The sequence below is a fragment of the Malus sylvestris genome, chromosome 15, assembly GCF_916048215.2.
Source record: "Malus sylvestris chromosome 15, drMalSylv7.2, whole genome shotgun sequence".
NCBI classification, from domain to species: domain Eukaryota; kingdom Viridiplantae; phylum Streptophyta; class Magnoliopsida; order Rosales; family Rosaceae; genus Malus; species Malus sylvestris.
This window is the reverse complement of record NC_062274.1, coordinates 11823097-11840241: the sequence shown is the minus strand read 5'-3', so window position 1 is coordinate 11840241 and position 17145 is coordinate 11823097. Positions and strand designations below refer to the sequence as shown.

At 37.0% G+C, this 17145-nt stretch overlaps 2 protein-coding genes across 2 annotated transcripts; both read left to right on the top strand.

The window, feature by feature from the left end:
* Positions 1–6513: 6513 nt before the first annotated feature.
* Positions 6514–13276, top strand: LOC126603765 (ubiquitin-like domain-containing protein CIP73). The gene is made up of 16 exons (XM_050270723.1): positions 6514–6728; positions 7760–7903; positions 8923–9040; positions 9219–9299; positions 9521–9627; positions 9751–9822; positions 9970–10131; positions 10257–10326; positions 10426–10598; positions 10842–11006; positions 11103–11174; positions 11256–11385; positions 11493–11912; positions 12252–12634; positions 12835–12921; positions 13032–13276. The coding sequence occupies exons 2-16, from the start codon at positions 7781–7783 to the stop codon at positions 13038–13040; spliced, it is 2172 nt and encodes a 723-aa protein (XP_050126680.1). The 5' UTR covers positions 6514–6728; positions 7760–7780; the 3' UTR covers positions 13041–13276.
* A 138-nt stretch (positions 13277–13414) lies between these two features.
* Positions 13415–15342, top strand: LOC126603767 (40S ribosomal protein S11-like). Its single transcript, XM_050270724.1, has 6 exons — positions 13415–13705; positions 13816–13856; positions 14021–14121; positions 14587–14731; positions 14853–14942; positions 15044–15342. Exons 1-6 carry the CDS (start codon positions 13694–13696, stop codon positions 15132–15134), a joined length of 480 nt encoding a protein of 159 aa, XP_050126681.1. The 5' UTR covers positions 13415–13693; the 3' UTR covers positions 15135–15342.
* The last annotated feature ends 1803 nt before the right edge of the window (positions 15343–17145 follow it).

Genomic DNA, 17145 nt, shown 5'->3' with positions numbered 1-17145 from the left:
GAAATTAAAATCAGTAGATACAGGCTCTTCTGTCACACAACAAGAATTAATAAATGACCTTTTAAATTTCAAACTCCAATCACTTGAGACAAACGCTCAAATAGTCCAGCCTACCTATCATACCCCATCCATTCCTCCTAAGGAAGAACAAACATCCCCAACTGCTTCTGATTTTGATGCAGAACCAGTACACCACCAACTATTGGTTTTAACCAGACAAGAACCTTTTAAGTATGATCGTAAGAAACTCTGTAGAGACATCGAAGCCTTAGAAAATGTCCCTCGACGAAACATCTTCAGAAGTAAATATACTACTGAAGAGAAATTAGAAATTCATAAGACATGGAAAGACTACATGCAAACCAACAGACTTGAAATATTTTTCTTCGACTTCGTAGAAAAACATTATGAGTCTGACCAGCAAGTAAAGGTAATAACCAAAGAAAATTGGGTTAAAGAAGACAAAACAGTCGTCTCCTCTAGTCACCCTCCACAAGAAACTATTCTTATTAGTACTGCGAATACGCAAGTCCTAGCCTTACCGTTCAAACTTCCGAAGGAAGACGCAGGTGTCAAACCTGTTATTGAACAAAACAATTTTACCAACCAAAGCCTACACATCATAGGAAAACAGTTGGATAAAATTGAAACTAAGGTTGACAATTTGTAAATGGGTGCGGAAGTAGGGTAACATATGAAGCCGGAAATATCCGATATACGTATTTGGAAATTCAAAGAATTTGATTAGTATCAATGTAAAATTTTTAGGATTAATAACAAGAGCATATATAAACAAAACTAAATTTAAAATAGATTTAGTATTCATGATAGAGTAATGAATTAAAGTAATGATGCTGATATTCGAATGAAAATATATTTATTGAAATTTAAACAAGACTTACAGAAGTTTCGTCTATTGACGATTTGGAAAATTAAAGACTGATCTTGGAGCACGCAGGCATCCTTGATTACTTAAAATTAAAATATATTTATATTACAATATTTTTGCTGAGAAGCTGTAGACTCTGTTCGATGTGAATACGCAGAGTTTTCTTCTTGAGAAGAAGCCCCCCTTCAATGAGGCCGGAGATTTCCTTTTATAGGAGAAGGAGGTAAACTGGAATGATTGCCGGGTGGAAGCGAGAATCCCGCTTCTGCATGTGCTACTGCTGTAAAGAGGCCGAAAGCAGAAGATGCTGTCGGGGACTGTGACTTTCACGAGGGTGAATACTGTGAATGAAATGATGGATGAATAGTAAAAGTGATTTTACTATTCATAAATAGTGCCTTGTCTGCTACTGCTGATTTCACTTGCGGCTGGCTTCATCATCACATGCAGCTACTGCTTACAAAATTACAAAATACTCTACTGAGTCTGAATGCAATGTATCCTACCGGGACTACATACATACGAATTAAGAAATTCCTATACATGCTATTACAAGCTTAAAATTCGTATGGGTCTTGAGAATCAGGCGGGAAGATATTTCCTTGTGTGGCTACTGCGCACTGTGATGAAGCATCTGAAGAGTTGTCGGAATCCGAACTATCTTCATTCTCCTCTTGCAGTTCCTTCATGAGGATTTTGGCTAGAGCCTTAAGTTTTGATGATTTCTTCTTCTTCGAACTGCTTGAAGATCTGGATGACTTGGTCTTGCCCTTGAGAGAGGAAGAAGGACTAATGTCCGATAATGAATCGATTTCTTCTTTGGTGGGTTCTGGTAAAGCCGTTGCTGGAGAAGCTGCTACTGCGGGTACTTGACTAGAATCCATGGGGAAGTCCTTGAGCACGACTTCAATGATCTTCTGATAGTTGAACTTATCCCACCATTTGATCATTCTCTGTCGGAAGACTTGATTGGATTCAATTTCGTAATTCCAGCGGAGAATCCAGGGGACCTTGTATTTTGCCATGAACAGGGCAAACAAAGGGATTCCTTCATCAAAACGCGTTCTATCGAACTTCTTCTGGAAAGTGCCTGATAAGACTTGCTTGAATTCGTCTGGCATGAGGTCAGAGATAAGGCCATGTTCTGACCACCATCTGGGAAACCATGCAGGAAAATTCAATCTGAAACTTCGGTCAAAGGTTATGAACCATGAATGACTAAAATCTTCGGATTGGTGCAGAAAGATGTTAGTCCAAGCTTGAATGTAATCAAAATAGGTATAATGGTTTGAGGATACCTCCATAACCAACGTCCGAGGCGTCAATTTCAACAATCTTAAAAGAGTTGGGAGTTGGAATGCCAAGACAGGGCAAAGTCTTAACATAATTTTTGATCTGTTTGACAATAGAAGTATGAATGGTAGACCAGGCAGGAGGATTCTCCTTAAGACGATCAAACAAAGGTTTACATTGCTGACGCAAATGTGGATAAAATTCTGAAACATAATTCAAAGAACCTAAGAATCTTTGAAGCTGGGGTTTTTCAGTAATCTGATCTGGAAATTTATCTGCAAATTGGATGACACGGTCAATTGGTTGGATGGTAGATCTATGGATATTATAACCTAAGAATCTAACCTTAAGTTGAAATAATTTAATCTTAGGGGCTGACACAACCAATCCATTTGATCTAATGATCCTAGCAAACAAATGTAAATGTTTCCAGTGTTCATCTATAGATCTGGAGTAAATAAGAACATCATCAATGTAGACTATCGTAAAATGACTATACTGATTAAAAATCTCATTCATAATATTCTGGAATTCAGATGGTGCATTTTTCAAACCAAAAGGCATAACATTCCATTCATAATGGCCGAAAGGCGTTACAAAAGCAGTTTTATACTTGTCAGATTCATGAATTTGGATTTGCCAAAAACCTGATTTCATATCAAACTTTGAGAAAATAGTTGCTTTACTAAGCCTTTTTATTAAATCTCTTTTGTTGGGAATTGGATATCTAATCCATTCTAAAACTTCATTTAAAGGTTTGTAGTTAATAACTAGTCGGGGAGATCCCCTTTCAAGTTCTGCACTTTTCTGAACATAAAATGCAGGACACGACCAAGGTGACTTGCTATTACGGATAATTCCTTTATTAAGAAGGTCTTGTATTTCTGCCTTACAGAAATCCATTACTTCTTGACTCATTTGAATGGGTCTGGCCTTAGTAGGGATTTTTGACTCATTAAATTCCTTGATATAAGGTAATTTAACGATATGTTGTTTGCGGTGCCAAAAGGCATTGGGAATATCAGAACATACTTCCTTAATAAGCTGTTCTTCAAATTTAAAGATTTTTTGAGATACAATCTCTTGTTTAAGTTGTTCTTCAGTTCTCTTATGATGAATATCATCTTTTAAGAATTGAAGGTGTTTAGTCTTATTAGAAATTATATTTAAGGATCGCGAAGTGCTATCCTTCTGGAGATGCCTAAGTTTTTTGAGGTCTGTTTCCAGGCAGAACTCAAAAGTGACTTTCTATCCTAAGACCTTTGAGGTAATCCTATTATGGTGTGTCTTAAAAGGATAGAGGAGTGCTATAAAGGGTAGTCCTAGTATGACAGGGTCAGATAAATTCTTAATTAGAACAAAAGGTGTTTTGAAACAAACTTCATTTTGGCAAACATGCGCCTTAGGAAGTTCATACTTGATTTCCATTGGAGATTCATTAGCAGCACTAAGGATTTCCTTTGACTTGTGGAAATACCTAGTGGGAATCAGACCTTCTTGAATACAATTCAAGTCTGCTCCTGAATCAATCAATGCGATTGTTTCGAAACGAAAGTCTTCAATTATTATTGTTACTTTAGAATACCATTTTTGGATTCTAATTTTGTGAAGAAGATTCAGAACTAATTGTTCTGAATGGGTATCATCTTCAGACTCATGGTGACTAGTGGAGGAAGAGGAACTGGATAGTTCTTCTGTTGGAGGAGTATTGGCTCTAGTGAATTGCGTTCGAATCTCGTGATTATCAGATTTTAGAAGTTTAATTTCTTCTTTTATCTGATTGATTTCTTTTTGGAGGTCATTGACCGTAATTTCTTTCTTAGGCTTACTAAACTTTGCTAGAGTAGAACTAAGAGAGATTTGTGGTTTTTGAATTTGAGATTGGCTAGTGCCTACTTCTACTTGAGAAACTAAGTTCTTAAGCTTTTTGAGGTAGAACCTTTTGAGTTCAGTGTCCTCAACATTGCTTATTAGCTCTAAGAGTAACTCTTCTTGTTTTTCTTGTTTAGTTAATACTGATATATTCTTACAACAAGCATCAAGACATCCGAGCTTGATGTTTGGAGTAGAGTGCTTACTAGAAGCAGATTGATAAGAGGATGATGAGGTAGAACCCAGATCATCTTCTGAAGAATGACTACTGTCAGTATTTTGGAGTTCTAAAGCTTGAATAAGTTGAAGCTTTTCTTCCTCAGAAATCTTCAACTGACTTATAGTCTTCTTAACTCTACATTTATTGGCATAGTGGCCTTCTTTGCCACATTTGTAGCATTTTCCCTTATGACTATTGTCTTTAGAGTGGAATTTTCCGGAGGATTTTCTCTTACCTTTCCAACTCTTGGATCTAGGGTTTTCATAGAACGGGTTTGGTTTGGCATACTTGCCTTTACGATATTTGGAATAGTTAGGACGTGATTTGGCAATCTTAGATCTATTGAAGGTAGTTGATTTTTTCTTGAGATTGGAAGGAGCGATAGGTGGTAAACCATATTGCTCACAGAAGGTTCCTAATTCATATTTGGCGATAGCCTTTTCAGATTGTGCTTGTCTGGATATCTTCATATCTATGCACATTTTTAGGCCTTCTTTTTGGATAGTACTTATGATATGTCCATAAGTAAGATTATCATATGGTATAATACCATCTTCGTTAATTAAGGTATTCCTTATTTTGTGTGCAAAAAGGTTTGGTAATCCATTTATAAATTTTTCTTTCCAAAATGGTTGACTACTATCACTTCTAAGCATAACTCTTGACATAAAGACATCTTTATACCACCTAAAATCACTTAGGGTAGGACATCTTAAGTTACTTAGCTGGTCATGGATTCTGGATGTAATGTTGGAAGGGATTCCTATAAAATGTTGTATAATTGTGTAAAGAAGTGTATTGACTGCATCCGGGACCCCGCGTCCTAGATGTTCATCGAAGATAGGTATTCCTTCTTCATCTTGTTTTACAGCATTTCTTATTAGATTACGGGATTCTTCAGTGAGATGTTTCTCCCACCAGGAATGAAGCATTCCAGTGAATCCAGAGACGAGGATGTCAACTATTTGGGTTTGAGTAAGGTCATGATTAGTGATATAGCTATTTGCTACCATGGAGATGTGCTGGAGTTTGTTTAATAACTCTTGTTCTGATAAACCATCTATATTCCATTCATAGAGTTTATCAGATGAAACAGTGAATTGGGATTGGAAATTCCTCTCTTCAAACTGAAGATCAGGAGGTGTTGGTCTGGGATACCAGTTTTTGGTTAAGGATGTAGGATTAGTCCTCTTAACGTTAAGACGTTTTAATTCAAGACTCTGAAAGGCTTGCTCCATTTGAATGATGGAATCAATACTTTCATCGTCTGAATCTGGAATTGAGGAAGGTGTTTCAGAATCATGTGGGTTATTGATCACACGAACTGATTTTAATTTCCTATTAGCCAGGGAATTGATTAATTCTTGGTCTCGACCTTGCCTATCGGTTGGCATAGATCCAGAGAAAGAATTCCTATTGGAAGTAAAGGATTTAAGTGATCGATTAGAATCACAGGATTTCCTTGCAGGACGATCAAAATTATTATTATTATTATTATTATTATTATTATTATTATTATTATTATTATTATGTCACTATATTATGATAGGTGACAAACTGTATTCGATGTATATCTCATTTAACACAATATCTATTTGTATAGTAGGAAAATAAAATTGAATAGAAAATCTGACTAGCTATTCAATTTTATTTGTTTCCTTATTAATTTGGATTCTTTTCTTAATACATTTTTATATCATCTTTATGTACTACGTAATGTGATAAGTGATGCATATATGTCAGGTTAATTGATAGATTTATCTCATTTGATGTTAATTATGTGCACCATTTACCACATCGTGAGGTACAATAATATGATCCTTAACATTATTGTAAATAATTTTATTTGAGCGGTGCGTGCTACTTATTTTGTAACTTTTTTCAACCTCTCACAACGTCAATATATGTACTTGAATGAGGTTTTTCCATAAAACTCGTCCTAAGCTTTCGAGTTTGGATCCAATAACAATATCGCGAGTTTGTATTCTCTACATTTGAAGAATAGCAAATATCGCGACCTATAGATTGACCAAGATGACTTTGTAGTATGAACTTGATTGGTTTTGAATTAAAAAACTTCATCATCCGTGATGTAACCGCACGTGCTCTATTTTATTTTCTAAACAGTGATAAAAAAACCCAATCCCGACGGTGAAAATGCAGAGCTATTTACCTCTCCAAAAAAAAAAAAAAAAATTTACCGGTCGATTATGCCCCCACTAATTTAGGCAAAAGTTAGTACACCAGTATTTCCTTCCTGCCCAGCCCTCCTCCTCCATCATTTGCCACACAGTGACAGAGCGGACGACGACCCACAAAAATCTCAGTGGCAGAGACCACCTGCGTATAAACCTCTGTGTCTCCGAGGGCTTTTGTACACAGTTGTCCACGGCTATAGGGCTTTTGTCACGATTCCTCATCTTCCGGAAGCTTATCGAAGTTTCTGTATTTTAGGTAAGAACTATGATCATGTTCTGTGTATTGGGTTTTTCGTTTTTTTTTTTCGATTTTATTCGGTGATTCAATTGGGTTTTTTGTGTTTTTGGGTTGGTTATGTTTGAATGTATTGCCCTTCTGGATTTTTTTATATTTTGGAATTCTGAGGTTTTTTGTTTTTGGTTGTTCTTGATTCCAGAAATCCTATGATTGTTAGTATTTAGGTTGTTGTTTGTTTAGGATGTGTTTTGTAATCATCTGTTCGTGTGTATGAGTAAAAGGTGTTCACTTTACTGAGGTTTTGAGAGATTGCATGCGATTAAATCCAATTTCACAAAGACAAAGGGAATGTGAAATGAGTTGTTCATTCAAAGTTGTTTGAATCAAACAAAACCAAATCTTGTTTCGGCATTAAAAAGTTCGAACAAAGTTTATGTGTGCTAGCTGGTGAGAGTGGATCAAAGTCAGGGTCATGAAATGTGCCATTGAAAAGAAAAAAAGAGAATAGGAAATTGTGATACGAGTGCTGTTACCTTCCTTGTAGTTCCGTTACGATGTTTGCTTGTGGAGCTGATGAGTAGATTTTGGTCATAAATTTTAGTGATGTGATTCGGCATTTAACTGTAATGAATGAATGCCTTTATACTAACTTTTATGCTTTGCCTTGCAAATGTGCAGACTATTGAGTGCAATGTTGTTAACTCAGAATAGTGACAAAGAGTTTGTAATTGTACACAATCATGTGTTGAAGTTGGCTTAGGTTATGGAAAATCAAACACATTGTATATATGAATTTTTCGTTGGAATACTTGTTGTGGTTTGGGAATTAACCAAGAATTGCTACCCATGTTTTTACTACAATTGCGCATTACTGTTAATTAGAGATGGGCATTAATGGTTTTTCCTTTTTCTCATTTTTTTTTCATTGTCGATTATCAAGTCATTATATTATTAAGTAGTAGTTGATTGAATGCTCCATTTTCTCCAGCCCAACCTATAATAAGGAGAAAGAGGGCTGTTTTATGATTTATACTCTTGCTGTTTTCTAGGTTCATTGCGGTCTGAGGAGAATGGGAAGTAATGGTAGTGAACAGATTCTCATGGGTGAGCAGGTCGAAGGGTCTGAAGCCACTATTGAGATTAAAATAAAAACATTGGATTCACAAACCTATACTCTCAGGGTGGATAAACAGGTTGCTTCTTTAGTGATCTTTTATTATATCTCCTGCTCTTGTGCAACACTTACATCCTTGCGTACAATATTTACCATTGTACCCCATGTGCATAGAGTGTACCCATATAATATGTTCCCAACAGCTTGAGATGGTTTCCTCAAGTTAAAAGTGCTAATATGTGTGAAAACTCGAAATGTTAGAAAAGTTACTTGTGCATTTGACATAGTTTTTAGGATCTCAGTGAAAATTAGGTCCCTGAATTATTTTTTTGGTAAAATAAGTCCCTAAATTCATTAAAAATTGCTAATTTCATCCTTGCTATTATATTCAAAGCTATTTTATCCAATTTTTCGTCAACTTAAGTCACTTGACACACTTTAGAGTGTAATACTGTCATTTTCTCGCCTATAAGCCCTTAACATTTCATATAGGTTGCGAATCTAACTTCTAATTTACCCTCCAAAGTTAACTTACACTATGTCTTATGAAAAACTACCAATTACCCTCCAAAGTTAACTCCATACACTATTTCTTTATGAAAAACTATCAATCTACCCTTCAATGTGTATCACATGCAAGTAATGTGACTTAAATTGACGGAAAGTTGAATATAGTAGCTTCGAATATAATATTAGGGATGTAATTGGCAAATTTTTAAAATTTAAGGATTGATTTTTCTGAAAAAATAGTTTAGGGACCTAATTTTCACTGAGGTGATAATTCAGGGACTTAATTGACAGTTCATCCTAGTTTTTAAAATAATTATTGAAGCTTATTTGTGAAGGAATATTGCCCGTGGAACATGCCAGTAGCATTTTTTTTTGTAAAAGTTTTCCCAACAGGTTTGAATTTACTAAGGGTGGTGCTATCCACACATCCCTTTTTACCTTTCACACACCCCTTTCAATTTTCTTCTGCTGTCAGATCGAATGAATTGAAAAGGATGAAAGGATAGAAATTAACATGGAGTGTATGGAAGGTAAAAAGGAGTGTGTGGATAGCACTACCCTTACTAAATTGTGTTTTATGAACTGCAGATGCCAGTTCCTGCTTTGAAAGAACAAGTTGCTTCTGTCACTGGTGTGCTATCAGAACAACAACGACTGATATGCCGAGGAAAAGTTCTAAAGGATGATCAGCTTCTCTCTGCCTATCGTATCCTATTCTTTTTGTATTGTGGAAGAATTTTTGAGTTTTAAACCTTGTGGCACCTCTATGTTACTTAGGATTCTCTGTGGGTGTGTGTTTCCCAAAATGTAGGCTTCATAGGCTCACTTCCATTCACTCACCAGCTTTTCATGTACGCATTTGATAGTTCCTTAACACAGTTTAGATGTTGAAGATGGTCACACCTTACATTTGGTTGTGAGACAGCCTATTCCACTATCACCTGAAGGGTTACCAGATCATCAAGGTTGATCTTAATACTATTAGTACTCTACAATTCTATGTGTTGTGTGTTAACATGTTTTAGATATGGACACATTGTTTGCAAACTACCTGATAGTTTGGGTTCATGGGCTGTTTCGAAAAATTGGTAGTCCAACATTAATGGCAAACCTTAATTCTCTTCTAGATATTTGATTCAACTATTAACATCATTGACATTGTTTTCATACTACCAACTGTGTGTAGGAACTGATCCAGCTTCAAGTTCAAGCCGTCATGCTGGCCCTGGTGTTGTCATTGAAACTTTCAGCATGCCTGTTCAAGGGGATGGATTTGCACCTCAAATCAATCGGGTGTGTCTCTAACTAAATAATTTGTATTTCTACATGGTGTAAATAAATTTCATGGTAACTGAAAAAAAAAAAAAAAAAAAAAATCATGGTGATGATTTCCTCCTTGTCTCTGTGTCTGAGCAGATAATCTCTGCTGTTCTCGGCTCTATAGGAATGCCAAATATTGCAGGTGGCAGTGAAGGGATTGAAGTCAGGGTAAATTTAAAATTTAAAATTTCTGAAGCTAATATCACTTAATGGATACTGTGTTTGTGCATATGTATATCATTTGTTATTATAAATTTATGTGTACTTTTATGCTTACATCTTTAATCTGTTATGGGGATGGTTGATATGCTGAAGGAACATGGGCCACAGAGGCCAGAAAGGACATTGGGTTTGGGTGGTTTGTTTGATTTCTCCCAATTTCAATCTGAACAAACTGCCGCAAGGGGTCCATCTGATAGATCAAATGGGACTTTTAGTCATTCAACATCATTTCCTTTGGGGGCCCTGCCACCTCTGGCAAGTTAAAAGTTTCCAATTTGTTTCATTAAGTTTTATTCTTCTTGCGTAGTTTGATCTTTAACTTAATGAATCTCTTTGAAAGCAATAGTATAAATATTCTGCTTTATCGGTGATCTTTGCAGGTAATTCCTGATTCTTTGACCACTTTAACCCAATATCTGAGTCATATGAGGCGTGAATTTGAGGCTATTGGTGAGTTTTCTATGTGCAAGAATTTTTATTAATATAAAGTTGTTACACAAATGGTGCTAGTTCGCTGAAATGGTTAAGTGTCAACTCATTTAACAACAGACAGAGATGCGGGAAGCAATCAAGCAGTTGCTACTCTTAGGGCTGAAGAAAGCTCCAATTCCTCATCAGGTTCAGGGATAAGGCAAGAGGGGCTCTCCACTCCTGCATCGTTGGCAGAAATCATGCGTTCTACTCGACAATTACTTGCTGAACAAGTTGGAGAATCCTTACTTGTGCGTTCTTATGTGCCATTGTAATTTTTCGCTATATTATTGCAAGTATATATATTTGTGTTCCAAGTTGACAACTTGTGGTTGGAAGCTTGATTTTTCATTAGCTGTCACAAATGAGCAGTTTTATTGTTTAAAGCAGAAGAATCTAGTTACTGCGATTCTATATTAGCTGCAAGCTTTCAGCTGTTTGATTTATCATGTTAAACAAAAAGACATTGCGATTTTCATGTTACATCTTGGCAGCAATTTGCAAGTCAACTGGAGAATCAAGTGAATGTGACTGATTCTGCAGCACGGTTGAGCGCCCAAGCTAGTGCATCGAGAACTGGAGCTTTATTTCATAACCTAGGTGCCTTTTTACTTGAACTTGGTCGTACAACCATGACATTGCAAATGGGTCAAGCACCGGTAGTGTTTCCTGGAATTGCACTTTCCTTGTCATGTCATTCTGTCCATTTAGATCTCAGCTGACTTCTAAACTTTTCTCTGGGTCATCTTATGCAGTCTGACGCGGTGGTTAGTGCTGGACCTGCAGTTTTCATATCCCCTACTGGCCCTAATCCCATTATGGTTCAGGTAATTTTCTAAACGCTTAATTAACACCTCGTTGAAAATAGTTTAATTTATACTGACTGAAACTGAATCATATTTGGCCAGCCTCTTCCCTTCCAATCTGGAACGAACTTTGGTGCCATCCCCATGGGAGCCATGCAGCCTGGTTCTGGTCTTGTTAGTGGACTCGGTACTGGTTTTCATCCAAGGCGTATTGATATACAAATACGAAGAGGTGCCTTTTATTATTTATTCCCAGGCTATTTCCGTCCATGTTTGGTTTACATTTGTTTAATGCTTAAGTAGAAGTTAACTTTAAGAATTATTCATTGTATCCATAAGGTTCGTCGGCAACCACACCCGATGCCACTCGAGATGAACATGGGGAGACTCAGCAGCCTTCAGGGCAAAGAAACCCAGTAACAAGTTCTGGCAGTGAAAATCCTACTAATCAAGCCACTTCAAGGGTCTCAGGTGGTTCAGCTTTTGCCGGGGATCCGGCTGTAAGGATAATGCCAATCAGGACCATGGTTGCAGCAGTCCCTGCTTCCCTCAGTCGCCAACCATCAGATTCTTCTGGTATTTCGGGAGGGTTATACCATCCACTGCTTGGAAGGTTTCAACATGTAGCTTCTGGGAATGTGAATAGTGAACGAGGAACTCCAGCGTCCAGAGATCGTCACCCTGCCAATCTCCATACTGATCATCAGTCTTCTGAATCTGCAGCAGAACAGCAAAATGCTGCAGATCCTGCAAGAGATGGTAATATACTCTCTGGCTGTGCCAGGAGAGGACAATTTGTTTTCTAGCACCATCAGTGAATATGGTGGTGCTAGAATTTTCTCAGATATTTTGTTCTTTATATTTTAGATACTGCATGTCTCTTAATTTGTTATACTATGTAATTTGTGAAGTAGCAAGAAAAAGGTTGGTTCAACAAAAATAACACAGCTCGTCCAAGGTCTTATGCACAAGAATTGATTTAGGCAGTAGCTCATCAAAGGACCTGATTTGAGTTGTTCATCTCTTCTAATTAGTTAACCCTTGTGGTTAAGTTGCTATAATTGGTTGAGTGTATTCATTAGTGGCTTTTTCCTGCAGGATCAGCTCCCAATGTAAGACGACCATCTATCTCACGAAGTGTCAGTATCAATATTTTATCAGCTGGTGGAACCCCAAACAGCCAAGAATCTGAGAGACAGGTCCCAGGTGGTATATTACAGTTTATAAGGACCCTCTTTCCGAATGGTGAAATTCATGTAGAAGACGGCAGTGCCGAGGGAGTGACTGCAGGTTCTGTACCAGATCAGCCAAGGCCATCTAGTGGTGGTGTGGCTGCACCGGAAGCAGAACCAAGGGCCAGCGATGAAGGAATATTTTTGTCTAATTTGCTTCATGAAATCATGCCATTCATATCTCAGGCCACAGGGGGAGAGCCAGGAAATTCTTCCGAGCACAGAATGGCCCAAGATTCTCCCACCAGGGTACGTATTCTACAGCAGTTATCATTTTCATGGCATTTTACGCCAACATTCAGTGCCCTTGTTCTCGTGAATGGCCAAACAAAGCATACCTGCACATTGCACATTAAATTGTAGAAAATCTTGATGTTTCGCTGAAACAAAATGTTACCGATGAATTAAAAAAGTGTTAATGAACATAAAGATGATTATGTGTTTTGCAGGCTGAGACCTCCGATGTTGGGTCATCCCGTCGGCGGAGTGATTCTGAAGAATCCGAACCAAATCTTCCTACTTCAAAACGCCAAAAGGTGACAACGATGTACATGAAAATCTAAATCAGTTTTATTTTCATTCTTGTACTCCTATGTTGTTTGATTTTTGTGATGTTTACAAGTAGTGTGGCTTTTCTTCGATGCAGAAGGAGTAGTCATGATCGGATGGTTCGAGCAACGGTACTCATTGTCGTGAAAAAGTTATCGGGTTTTTTTAGCACAATCTTTGTTTTTTCAACACAGATTGCTTCTTGTTTTTCACTTCATGCGAGATGGTGTAAAATTTCTTTCGATTTGTGGAGATACTATCGAGACATTGTTTAGCGGATATAATATCATAGTGTTACATAACTTAAATATCAGGAAACCGAATTCCGTCCTTGCTAATTAACACCTAGTTTTCCATGGATTATTTGATCCTTAGAAGGCAGATATATACTTTGGTTAGGAATTCTCCCGCAAGTAGTGAATTGCCCAACTGAATATTCCTCTTCAAGCCGTACGTCTCAAGTTCAAACCTTTACCTTCGTGTAGCTTAGAGTAGTAATATGCTCGTAATTAAAAAATCTTAGATAAGCAAAATAAGGTGTATAATAAACACTAGTCAAACGAAAACGAAGGCTCGCAGAGTCGGAGTCGGCCCAAAATATCTCGGCCCAAAACACCCGGCCTAAACTTACCCAAATCGCGCCTTTATGAGTTATGTCAGTACAACACGCGGGCGGCGCGCAAACAAGAGGGCTAGGGTTTTGTGGAACGTTGAATCGCCTCCTCCACTATCACCTGGACTCCTCTCGGGCTTTCAATCATGGCGGAACAGGTCGGTTCTTTTCTTCTATCCCTGCTAGTTGTTATTGTATCCAAAATGGCGTCGTTTCGATGTTTATAGCAGTCGTTTTATTTGATTTTTTTTGACATTTTTGGTTGCAGACTGAGAAGGCGTTTCTGAAGCAGCCCAAAGTGTTCATCAGGTAACTGGTTTGGTTAATCATTTTTTTTTTTTTTTTTTTTTTTTTTGTTATGATTAAGATTTGGTTGTTCTAAATTTGTTTTGCTTAATTATGCATTTACGTTTGGGTCCTATTTTATAATTTTTATTTATTTATGTTTTGCTGTAATCGAATTAATTAATCAGCTCTAAGAAATCTGGGAAGGGGAAGAGACCCGGAAAGGGCGGTAACCGGTTCTGGAAGAGCGTTGGGCTCGGTTTCAAGACCCCCAGGGATGCCATTGAAGGTCCTCTCTATCTTTACTTGTGTATCGTTTATGTATAGTAGGTTAAGTTATGCCGTGAAATGAAATCGAAGCGTTTGGTAGATGATTGTTTAGCTGTAATTTTGTATGCTGATTGATTAAAAAGTGGTATTTGAGTAATGTTGTATTATCATTCTTATAGTGATTTGCATTGTTAAAGTCTTTATGGTATGTCACTATGTCGTTCATTAGCGTATACTACTACCTTTCAATTAGGAGAATTAAGCAGATGAGAGACTATAGCGAGTGTTATTCCGTGAAATAACTTGAAGTTTTGAATCAATCACTTGAAATGCTTGTTTTTTGGGATTTCCAAAGATCGGGTCCTAGTTTCGCTCCAAATTGAGCTTTAGTTTTCCTGTTTATTTTTTGTGTCAGCATTGAGCAATTGGAGTGTAGTATTTTGCTGATACGGTTGCGATATCTCATTTTTTTTGTTTCTTACAGGGACTTACATTGATAAGAAATGCCCGTTCACTGGAAATGTTTCAATCAGGGGCCGCATCTTAGCTGGAACTTGCCATAGTGCTAAGATGAATAAAACAATCATTGTTCGAAGAAATTATCTACATTATATCAAAAAGTATCAAAGGTATGATGTTTGCATTCTTTTTTTCTTTTCCTTCAATATCTGTTTGTCATTTTGGAAAATTAAAAGGTACCATCCTCTATGCTTTCGTTCTGAAATTTTGTTTTCTTGTCGCTTGCTTAAGATATGAGAAACGACATTCCAACATACCCGCCCACGTATCTCCATGCTTCCGTGTGAAGGAAGGAGATCACGTTACCATCGGCCAGTGCAGGTGATTTACCTTAGAAGCTCCTTTTTAGTTTCATTTTATGAATATAGTCTGGCTACCTGTGCTCATTTTCGATTTTCGTTTTGTACTTCACCAATGTTCAGGCCATTGTCCAAGACTAAGAGGTTCAACGTCTTGAAGGTGACACCTGCCGGATCTTCCGGCACTGGCAAGAAGGCTTTTGCTGGAATTTGAATTTTTTTTTTTTTAGGAACTTCGAGTTGCATTATAGGCCGGCGCTGTAGGCATTTTGGGTATTGCTCAAGATGATTGTGTTAGAGAATTGAGGAGATATAGTGACTTCCCCGTTATTTAACTCCAGTTTTTGGTTTACTGGTTAAGTTTTGTTGTTTTCATGATCTTCATGGTACCGAAAATAGGATCACTTTCCATTTTGTTTCAATTATAGTGCGTATGCTCTGAGCTGAAATGAATAGTTCCTTGTGTGTCACCGCCGCAGATGGACGGCCGGCCGGTACCGCTTCCAGGCTGACTGATTTTATATAGTCTAGTAGGGTGCGGTGGGTACGTAACAAAGTGGATGTGTTTAGTAGCGGCCCAAATTCAGAGTACAAGGTTGATTTTCACACGTTTTCTTTTACACTTTTATCATTGTTATTCTCCTTTGATTTATTCAATTTGTAACGTGTTTAGTTATTAGGAATCAAGTAAGGAATCGAGGAATGAAAGAAGTTAGGAATATGAGAAGTAACAAATGAGAATCGGATAAACTAAACCGTAGGTTATCTCATTCTTTGTTTGAAGGTGAGATCGGTATTTTTATTTATTTTTTGTGTTAGTAAACATCAGGGAAGTCAAGACTCTGAATGATTGTCTTTCCTCGTATACCCATTGTTGATAAGTAAATACATTATCAAAGGTTTAAAAAAAGCAAAACTAATGAAAATGATTTGAAAACTTTGAGTTTTAACAATAAGAACAAAATAAAAGGTAAAGTGAATGGTATTAGGATTGATTTTTTAGTGTAAAAATATGATTTTTCGTTAAAAGAAACAGTACCGAGAGCTTTTCGTTAAAGTTCATTTTAAAAAAAACGTTGAGTGCACATGGGAAAATGAGTGTTTGAAATATCTATCCATCGCATATCTATTGTCTAGTTGGCATAATAGGACAATCCCTACGTATTTTAAGTGGGAGCTTTTTTGCTCACCATCATTTAGTGTGGTGTATGCTTACCATCCTATTTATTACGGTTAGATGAGTTTGAATTTCGAAATTCGTGTAGTGGATAAGCACAAATCTCAAATTTCAAACTCATCTAATGATGATAAATTAAATGGTGAGCATACCCTATACTAAATGGTGGTGGGCAAAAATGCACTGATTTTAAGTTTCTCCTATGAAATCGTAGAGTGAACAATATTATGCCACGTCAGGCTCCTACCGACCGCGTATTAGTCTCCCTCCCTTGTGTTGGAAGTTAAGTAAGCAGCGGACTAGGAAGATTCCTTCTGTGTTTAATAAGCTAATTACCCACTATTAACAATTAAATATTCCAGAAAAGAGGAAGAAATAGCTCCTCCTTTCTCCTTTTCCTTACTTTGAATTTTTTGTCCCACGTAAAAGGAGAAAGCCTGAAAGTGCTTTTGAACCACGTGCAAGTGAATTCGGTAAAGGTTGAGTAAATGTCAAAAAAATATGGTGTTGGTGGACAACTTGTAGAGTAGTGGATGGTATTGAAGCAAGCAACCCTTCGTAGAGGCAAAAGAAAAAGCATGAAAGACTTCTAAGATGATACTGTTGCGTTATCTCAAGTTAATGTTTATGTGAAAATGTTAAAACGTATCATATTGTAAGAACTTGTAAATATCCCAACTGCGTGGTTCTCAATGTAAGTAAATTTCTAACTATCTTTCTATTGTTTTAAATATAAATGAGATTATTTTGTTCTCTCTGTCTATTCTCGTGACGAGGAATATAGAGAAAACCTATATATCTCGATTACATTCAAGAATCCAATGTCATTGTCTTGCATTATCATTTTCTCAACTAACATGTCCTTTAGTTTCGCCTTCAAACTTTTTGGGGGCAATTATTGTCAAATTAAATTAGACAAACTTCCTCATGTAACTTGTCTTTCAACTTATTAGGCTTTGGACGAATCTTATGGATTTGAAGGTTGTGGGGGCAATAGAATTCCACCCATCATATTCCGAGGCTTGATGAACAAGCAAAGAAAAAATTA

Excerpts from the sequence above, each read along its gene's own strand:
- LOC126603767 (XM_050270724.1), top strand. Across the intron at positions 13,857-14,020 it reads CAGCCCAAAGTGTTCATCAG|CTCTAAGAAATCTGGGAAGG; the intron begins GTAACTGGTTTG and ends TTAATTAATCAG. Across the intron at positions 14,732-14,852 it reads TATATCAAAAAGTATCAAAG|ATATGAGAAACGACATTCCA; the intron begins GTATGATGTTTG and ends CGCTTGCTTAAG.
- LOC126603765 (XM_050270723.1), top strand. The coding sequence starts at position 7,781 with ATGGGAAGTAATGGTAGTGAACAGATTCTCATGGGTGAGCAGGTCGAA. Across the intron at positions 9,300-9,520 it reads AGGGTTACCAGATCATCAAG|GAACTGATCCAGCTTCAAGT; the intron begins GTTGATCTTAAT and ends AACTGTGTGTAG. Across the intron at positions 9,628-9,750 it reads TTGCACCTCAAATCAATCGG|ATAATCTCTGCTGTTCTCGG; the intron begins GTGTGTCTCTAA and ends GTGTCTGAGCAG.